Source organism: Rhamphochromis longiceps, linkage group LG20 (genome assembly GCF_057381845.1).
Source record: "Rhamphochromis longiceps isolate RC_006_pf linkage group LG20, R_longiceps_female_GT1.1, whole genome shotgun sequence".
Taxonomy (NCBI): domain Eukaryota; kingdom Metazoa; phylum Chordata; class Actinopteri; order Cichliformes; family Cichlidae; genus Rhamphochromis; species Rhamphochromis longiceps.
Window position 1 is genome coordinate 18,514,389 of NC_140576.1, and position 9,082 is coordinate 18,523,470.

The 9,082-nt window shown below is 37.7% G+C and overlaps 1 protein-coding gene across 1 annotated transcript in view; it reads right to left on the reverse strand.

Moving 5' to 3' along the window:
- LOC146645180 (scavenger receptor cysteine-rich type 1 protein M130-like) overlaps positions 1-8,667 on the reverse strand; it is a 9,768-nt gene extending 1,101 nt beyond the window's left edge. Inside the window, exons 1-13 of the mRNA XM_085394301.1 lie at positions 8,605-8,667; positions 6,864-7,184; positions 6,520-6,618; positions 6,157-6,378; positions 5,881-6,072; positions 5,619-5,773; positions 4,655-4,802; positions 4,099-4,407; positions 2,975-3,280; positions 2,414-2,710; positions 1,735-2,043; positions 841-1,137; positions 278-550 (exon numbers count right to left, since the gene is read on the reverse strand). Coding sequence (XP_085250427.1) covers positions 278-550; positions 841-1,137; positions 1,735-2,043; positions 2,414-2,710; positions 2,975-3,280; positions 4,099-4,407; positions 4,655-4,802; positions 5,619-5,773; positions 5,881-6,072; positions 6,157-6,378; positions 6,520-6,618; positions 6,864-7,184; positions 8,605-8,662 — 2,986 coding nt within the window. The 5' untranslated portion in view covers positions 8,663-8,667. The remainder of the gene's footprint in view (positions 1-277; positions 551-840; positions 1,138-1,734; positions 2,044-2,413; positions 2,711-2,974; positions 3,281-4,098; positions 4,408-4,654; positions 4,803-5,618; positions 5,774-5,880; positions 6,073-6,156; positions 6,379-6,519; positions 6,619-6,863; positions 7,185-8,604) is intronic.
- Between the last annotated feature and the right edge of the window lie 415 nt (positions 8,668-9,082).

Consider the following 9,082-nt stretch of genomic DNA (forward strand, 5'->3'; position numbering starts at 1 on the left):
ATTTTCAACAAATAACTCAGATTTCTGGACAGAACCTGCCAGACTATAAGTGTCATGGTTTGCAATGCAAATTATTTGTAGCTTCACTATCTTATAATGAGCTTGACAATGTCATTTTTATTTTAAAGAAATAATCTTCTGTTTTATAAAATAAATACCTAAAAATTATCCCAAGATAATGAATTAAAATACTACCAGAATTAAGAGAGGACATACATGTATGTACTGTATATAGGGATGAGTTTATGGAAAGAGAGGTGTATGGACTCACACTTACCACTACAAGTAATGAACACCACATTTTTGTCACACTTTCCTTTAGTCCTCCTGCACTGGCCAATGATGGAATGGTACTTTTCACAGCTGACATGGTAAATGTTACCTGAACCCTTTGATGAAGCTTTGGATTCAATAAAGACAGCATTGCCACAAAGCTTTTCTTGGCAAACTTTGTGTGCATAGAATAGATCCCAGTTACTAGCACACACTGGAACGCCATCTATCCTCACTTCCCCACGGCAGCCCTGTGAAAGGCTGACATTGGGCTCCTCTGGGAAGGAAAGCAATAAACACTGCAGTCAAGTATTGATAAAGACATAAAGCACTGAGGTAGAAATGATCAGTTAATCTTCTCTGCACTGCAAAGTCAAAATATGAAGCACAAGTCCATAATCAAATAGTTCATTTAACACTTTTAGCTTTGGTTTGTTACTTTATCCAGTGTATCTGGAATAATTCTCCTTCACACTCCGAGTGTCTTGTTTCACTCTTCAGTGTTTCCAGTGCAAATGTAAAAAGTCTGTGATCATTTAAGATCAGTCCTGCTGATATAAATCTTACTTTTGCATTCAATAAAGACGGGCTCCTTCCTTGAGGGTGTGGTTTTATTTTCACATTCCCAAATGCTTCCTGGATTTTCACCACAGCTGAAGCTTTTGTTCCAAAAAGAATCTATTTCAATTGTTTGGGGGTGGATTTCATTTGTTGATTGGTATCCACCACAGTCCATATTCTGGCAAAGCTTTTCCTTCTCAGTTTCATTGAAGTTTTCTCTGGAAACAGCACTGAGTCCCTGTCTCCAGTGAACCAACACTGTTCCACTACAGGCCTTTTTGTCAGGTACCATCGTCCTCCATTCTGAGACAGACAAGAGAAATAAAAAGTTCACAAAACATGATGTAACCAACAGGATCTGAATGATATAAATAACACACTCTGCACACAGAAATGACATTATGATCCTGCATCAACTTAAAGTTTTACACTTTTGAAGTTTAGCTACCCTTCTGACTGCTGTGTAAATAAAATGATTTTATAGAGTGATAACAAAGAGATGACAACTGATGACAGCGATATTTCTATAACCATCAGACTGCACAGGCCAGCTGTTTCCAGCTGATTCCAGACATTAAGTGAGTCAGACTGTGTGGCAGAGCCGTACTGGTGACATGGACAACAAGCAGAAAAGAAAAGAGTAAAACTGAGTAGAACAAATATCATTAATGGAGGTGAGGATGTTAATATTCTACCCTTTATTTCACTAAAAGTAACCTTTGAAGGCGAGCATGTCAAAGTTTGAACGCAGCATTATTTTTATCTCAACATTTTTCTGAAATACAAACTAGTCTCAGTTTGTTTCAATTTCAATTCAGTTTCAAAGCCTTTATTTTAAAATTAGGCTGAAGGAGCAAAGAATAATTCAGAAACTGCTGACACAAAGATCATTATACACACCAGAGCATCGGAGGCCACTGTGTTTGCAGGCAGCTGTAGAAGCAGTAATACTGCTGCATGCAGATAATGGACTGTTAGCATTTGCAATGCAGTTTAGGTTTGAAATGGCTAATTTCTCTGCTGGTGCAGGTCCAAAGTAGGGAAGAGTCTCCACAGCATCACCACATTTAAGCTCCTGACAGATGGTGTTTCCATTGTTAGTGTCTTTGAGAGCATCCTCGCACACAGGGATCCACTTCCCCTCATACTCCACCTCTACGTTTCCAAAGCATTTGTAACTGGGAATGCTAAATCTGGGCTTGACACTACCTGAAACAAATTAGTAATGTTGTCACTTTATTTTTAATTATCCATCATAGTCGTAGTGAAAAGATGAAAAGGTAACTTCAGAAAAATTCAAATTTGCTTCTTTAACACAAAAAGGATTTGAAGGAATATTTAAAAACAGATTCATGTTAAAGCAAAAATCAGTCTCTTTTTGTTTTTTAAATTCTGGTATCCTGTAACTTAGTGACAAAAATTCAACAATCCAATAAACTGCAACAATAAAACTGGCAATTTTTTCCAAAGGAGGCAAATTAGTTGAAAATGAAACATTCTGCCAAGGAAAGTCACAACATTTATTATATGTTTGCAATCTAAAAATAGTTTGTTTTTTTTAAAAAAAACAATTAATTACCTGAGCAAACAACATAGGCTGGTTTTTGTTTACAGGACTTATCATTGTCCTGGTTTTTGACAAAGATGCTCTGTGTCAGGTCAGTAGTCTGATTTGTCGGGTGTAAACTCTTAAAGAGGATATCACCATCTTTGGGACTGTTGTGGGCTTTTATGGGCGTCCCACAGTTCAGCTTTTCACACAGCTTCACAGACTTGTCTTCTGTCCAGGTGTCTGCACACATATCTCCTTCTTTCTCTTCTACATGAATCCTGACTTTTCCCCAGCAGCTGTTCGTCAACCTCATCTCAATATTTCCTGTTGTGACATGAAAAAGTTAAATTTAAGAGGAAACTAGTATCAGCAGATATTTCACAACTTCTTAGACCAAGCTAGGTTTCAGAAAAAATAGAAAATAGTAGAAATTTGATTGAGAGAAAACAAGGAGGTGAATGTACATCTATGGACATTAAAAGGTAAAGTCTGTTATAAATAAATTGTCTCTTCTGTGACACAATAAATCAATTCCATAATGACCTTATTCTTAGTTTTATACTTTAACTCCTTCATATTTCACATTACCTGAACATTTCACATAGGCAGTAGAATTATGGTGGTCAGGAGGCAGAGGTGTAGTTCGGCTACACTCAAAAAGAGACTTTTTTCTGGATGAGCAGCTAAAAGAGTTTTTCCAAACTTTATTAATCATATCAGCCCTAGAATTGAAAGAAAACCTGGAAGCGTTCCCACAATGCATCTGCTGACACACTGTGTCTGCAGACTCTTGGTTCCATGTCTCTTTAGACCCAGAGAGCCAGTAGATTTCTCTGCCATGCTCTATCCCCACGTGACCAGAACAGGTTCCACTTAAAAACACCACCTTGTGACCTGATGGACACAAAGAGAGAAACATGATATACAGTAAGTGGCTGTGCAGGTCGTCTACCTGTTGAAAGGTCAGTGGTTCACAAAGACATAGACACAAAAATAGGAAAGTGGTGCATAAATACATACTTGGTGAAAGAAGCTGAATGGAGATATACCACAGTCTGGGCTTATTCCAGCATAACTAAGTGGTTATTCGGGGTCACCTTATTGAACACTAATTATAATAATTATCAAGTAAAGATTTAACTGGAGGCCAATTTAATATTTATAAGATTAAAATATACTCAGTTTTATCTCTCTTTATAAGAAAAAAATGGGCATTGGCTTTAAGACTTTCCTTAAGAAGCATGTGACTTTCCAAAAAATAATTTTGTAAATTACATTTGAGTAAAAAGTCAAGGCAGCATGTTAAAGAAAAAATGGTAATATGGCATGATCAATGAAAGTTGTAGTGTCTTATTTCACTTTTCTGATCAAAACAGATTAACAAAAATCCGTTTCTTAGTTTGCAAGTATTAAACTGTAGGTATAGAAGGACTCTTGAGCCTGAATGAGGTCAAGAATAAGCTGAGGGGAAAAAACGCATTTTCTTTTCTTCTGCCTCACATCGATGAACGAAAATGGCTTTTTCCTGGTTCTAAGCTTTTGTCGTATATTAGTAATAATTTAGTATTTCCCGTTTTGATCAAACTTCACCAATATAATCAGTGTTAAGCAATTAAAAAGCCAAAGATACAAACATTCTTCCTTTAAGAAAGGAAACCGTTTTTCCGGCTGATGTCACTGAAGGGCAGAGAAATAAAAAAAATAACACTCACCCTCACAGGTGATTCCAGCTGCTTCCGTTTCCCGATCCGAAAATTGGTTGTTTGAGTTTTCTGTTAAACACTCAGATATCTTTGATATCTTCTTATTTCTCGGACACGTTATTGACAGGAAGCTACCAGAACCCTGACTGAACTTTTCAGTTTTGCCTTTTTCCCCACATTGCAGTTGTTTGCAGACAGCTGCTGATTGAGCCTCTGTCCATTCTTTTGCAGGAACTTTCTTCCACTGGCCCTCATGCTTTATCTCCAATCTTCCAGCACATCTTCCAGGACCATCTGCCAGTTTCACCTCCACACTGTCTGTACCACGACAATAAGAGATTTATCAGCCACGAAACACAAAAAGAATAAATACATTAAATTAAACTCTTACTGAACACATTTTGGGAAAAATATAATCAGAATTTAACAATGTCACAATTTCACTGAATGAAGTAACTCATTTTCTCTCTCGACATAGAATTTATTGCAGGATTTAAAATCCCATTATAAAAGCAGACAAAGGCCATCAGCAGCCACTCTGTACATTTCCACTGCTGTATCTCACCTGAACACACCACATAAGGTTGGTTTGAACACTGGATGTTCTTGCCATGCTGAGAATGACAGTGCCACAGTGAGGACTCGCTGCCTTTGCAGCTCACACGGTCCATTATCCCTCTTGAATTTTGACGTTTGACTTTAGTATAAATCAGCTAGAACAGAGCATTTATGAGTTTGCTTTATTTCATTGACAGACAGAAAACACTGACTGATTTAAAGACAACGAGTCACTGCATATTGTTAGCCTGGGGAAAAAAGAGTGGTGAATAAATATAAATCACAGACAGTGGAATAACTTAAATTATCAAACAGTACAGATAAAACTAACATCCACTTGTTTGGTTGGATTGATTAGGAGCTCAAACTGTTGAACTTACTTTAAACATTTTTAATTTTAATTCATTTATTTTAATCAAGGGTTTCCAACTCCAGGCCTCGGGGGCCGATGTCCTGCAGTTTTTAGGTGTGTCAGTAATCCAACACAGCTGATTCAAATGGCCAAATTACCACCTCAACATGTCTTGAAGTTCTCCAGAGGCCTGGTAATGAACTAATCATTTGATTCAGGTGTGTAGACTCAAGGTGAGATCTAAAACCGGCCTGGAGTCGGGGACCCCTGCTTTAATTATTTTGAGGTTCAAACAATGCCATGTTGATCAAATCAAGTGATTATTAAAATTCACAAAATAAACATTTGTTGCAACCCTGTAAAAAAGCATCAATCCAACTATACTGAGGAGAAAAAGCTACATGGTGATCACTAATATTCTTGTGCCATCAAAGAAATATATAATATTGTTATCATCTCCAGCAGCTTTTACTTCATGTGCATTCAGTATTAATGGTGCACGTTAGTACACTAATTACAATAAAGTCCATAGCACTGCTGTATGGACAGTTTCTGATACACTCAGTATCCATGTATCAGAACAACAGGTAACTTATGTTGACTAAACTTGAACACTCACTTCCCCACATCCAAGCTCCTTGCAGACCAATTCAGCTTCAGTTTTAGTCCAGGTGGAGGCACACACAGGATTAACTGAACCTTTCACTTCAATATTAACTGTACCATAGCACTTGCTGTCTTTACCAGAGCCCTTCAGAACTACTTTAACTTCATCTGAGAGAGAGAGGGAGAGAGAGAGAGAGAGAGAGAGAGAGCAGTTTCACAGTGTGAAGTGTTTGCTTGGAAGTTGTTTGTGTTGGAATATAGATGTGTTGAATTACCTGTGCATGTCACATTAAGGTTTTTGTTTGTGCTGTTGTTTGGGCTGAGAGAGTTACCGCAGTGCATTTGCTGGCACACATCAAAATCAAAGTTGTCCTGTTGAACAGGTACCCAGTTGTTATTTTCTTCTTTTTCCAGCTGCCCAGAACACACATTTGACTGGTTTCCTTTGAGCTGCAGTCTCGTATAACCTGTTCATAAAAACACTTTCACCATATGTGTGTGTGTGTGTGTGTGTGTGTGTGTGTGTGTGTGTGTGTGTGTGTGTGTGTTACCTTCACATATGACAGAAACAGGTTTGCATGATGCTGAATTGTCCTGTTCGCCATTCACACACTGCCACAGATGATCTGGATCTGCATTTTTAAAGGCTGAACAATCGATCTTCATCTTTGATGAGTCCCAGAAATTATCACTAACCATACTCTCTGAGGGAAGAATTTCTCTGAGTCCACCACACCCGAGATTTTTACACAGAAGCCTGGCTTCTTTTTCACCTTTTTAAGAGAGGAATTAAAACAGTCCAAAACATTTCGAAAAGCAATAAAATATTATTATAGCATCAAATTGAGAGAGAAATGTTGACAATATTTGAACAGCTCTGCCACATAGAAGATTAGCAAAAAGAAAATACATACCAATGCTGTTGTTACAAAAGTAACCCGGAGGTTTGCCATCAATGGAGTACTTGACAGCTCCAGCACATTTGTGTCTATCCAGGCTCAATGTGATATTACCTTGAGGAACGCACTCAATTACCAGCCAAATATAAATACAGATAAAAAACAACAAACACCACAATCGATCCTATCAAGTAATTTCCAATACAGTTCATTTTCTTAATTTTCTTAACAACTTTTAGCGAAGAGTTTAAGCTTTTAAAGTTGCAGTTTTTGTCAGTACTTTCAATACCCCCCCACCCCCACCCCACCTCCCCCCCACCCCCAGAAAAAAAAGAGAAAGAAAGATCTAACAAACTTACTTGAACACTTAAGTTTTTTCACTGTGAGCTTTGAGTAATAGCTGGACTTCCAACCAGGATGTTTACATTTCCACAGAGCGCTCTCGTGTCCTTCACACTTCAGTTCATTGAGCCAGATCGGTCTGTCTTCAGAAGGCTTAACAGTATCTATTACTGAGTTCTCCACAGGTTTCCCACAGTGAGTGCTCTTACAAACCACTTTTTCAGTGTTCTTGTCCCAGTGTGTATCCCCAACATAACCCCATATGTTGTTATGGTAGACTTCAAGGTAGCCTTCACATGGGTAGCCTCCTTTGTTTTTTAGAATCAGTTTGTCCTCAGCTAGGAACATACAAGGTTTATACAGCAAATTATTATTATTGTTATGATTTTTTCATGGCTGACTTACTTTTGGGAACTGCAAAGTAAATATTTAAAGTTGTAAGTTTAAAATGTCTTTTGTTTATTTGTTTTTTATCTGAATATCGGTAAAAACACTTTTTTTTACAAATCTTTTTAATCCCTTCATGTCTTTCTTTAGGATAATATCATCATTCCTCAGCAGATTTATACAAAAACAACAATGAAAAACCACAGTGGTTTATATTTTTTTAACATATGGGGTGTCTATTGTAAATGGCATAGATTAAGAGGAAGGGTATTGTACACCCATGACAGGTTACCAGTCTGTCACAGGGCTAACACATGGAGACAGAACACCGCTGATGCTCACACTCACCATCATCATTAAGAATTACCAATTAAACTAAGCCCTTAGTACCCATGCAGATACGAGGAGAACAGACAAACTACACACAGGAAGGCCCCAGGCTGGATTTGAATCACTTTCGCACTGTGAAGTGACAGTACTAACCACTGGACCACTGTGATTTCCAGCGAGGGCTAAATTTGCTAATGGGCCAAAATAGCATGCGAGTACAATTCGGAGGCATGCTGATGGGTGTGGTTAGTTTTATTTTATTTATTTAATTTACAAATATTGCACTGTTTTAAACACAGGTGCAGTCAGTTCATTTCAGGACAAAATCAGCCTGTGTTCTTAATTTCAATATTGTCCTGACTATATTTTGCACCTGCATCTGCAGAATCCGTCACAAAAATCTCGGACTTCCCTCCTCTAACACGTGCCTCTTGTCACTGAGCTCTTTGTAAATACTGTACTTTTCTTGACTTTTTTTTTGACAGAAAAACCCAGTTTGCACTTGAAAAGTCTTGATTTAAAAAAAATCACAACAGAAATCTGGACATACACTTGAATTGAACTGTTACATTTCTTCCACACCTTGAAAAGGCTGCTATAAATAAAACAATTTTACATATAGTTTTTAAATAAAATGAGAGAAGGAGAGTCATAGGTGCCCTGTGTGATTGTGAGTGCGAATGGTTCTCTGTCTCTATATGTTTGCCCTGTGACAGACTGGTGGCAACCTGCACAGGGGGTACCCTGCCTCTCGCCCTAAAACAGCTGGGATAGGCTCCTGCGACCCTGACCCGAGAGAATGGGTGTATTTTAAAATATAAATAATATTTCAAAGGTATTTCAAGGATTTCTTCCTAAGTTGAATTTTACACAAAAGTACTGCATTGATTGTTTTGGGGGGTTTTTTGGTTCAAATTCAGGATCACATCTGGACTCAGTTCTAACGCATTCACACACACGGTCATATAGAGAAATTCAAATTAGTACCAACAATTAACAATATTACTACTGTTCAGAATGAAATAAACTGAATTAACTTGCCTTGTGAGATCACCAGCTCAATGTGAGCAAGGTGGAGAAGCAGGAGGAGGAACCACATCGTCACCACAGCTCATGACTTGAGAGTGAGACAGACAAATGATGCGCTCAGCTTTATATTGCCATGGCTTCGCCCACCAAAAATGGAAATGAGCAGCATACGCGCCAAAGCTAGACTCACAAATATTAACTTAGATTGAAAGACACACAACTAACTAACACACAAGTGTCCTTACTTCATATACAGCACCTTTTTATGCTTTTCTCTTCATTAAACTAAAATTCCCCTTGATGCTGTGACACTGGCACACAACATACTGTATTAGAATGTACAATTGATCAACTGTTGATAAATTATAAATGTTAAGTTTAATAACTGATGCACATGGCTGTTTTGATGTTTTTAATTTGCTATTATTATTTTCATTTGAGATATTTCAATAAACTGATCTAGAAATGATTTTTTTACTCAGCACTCTCT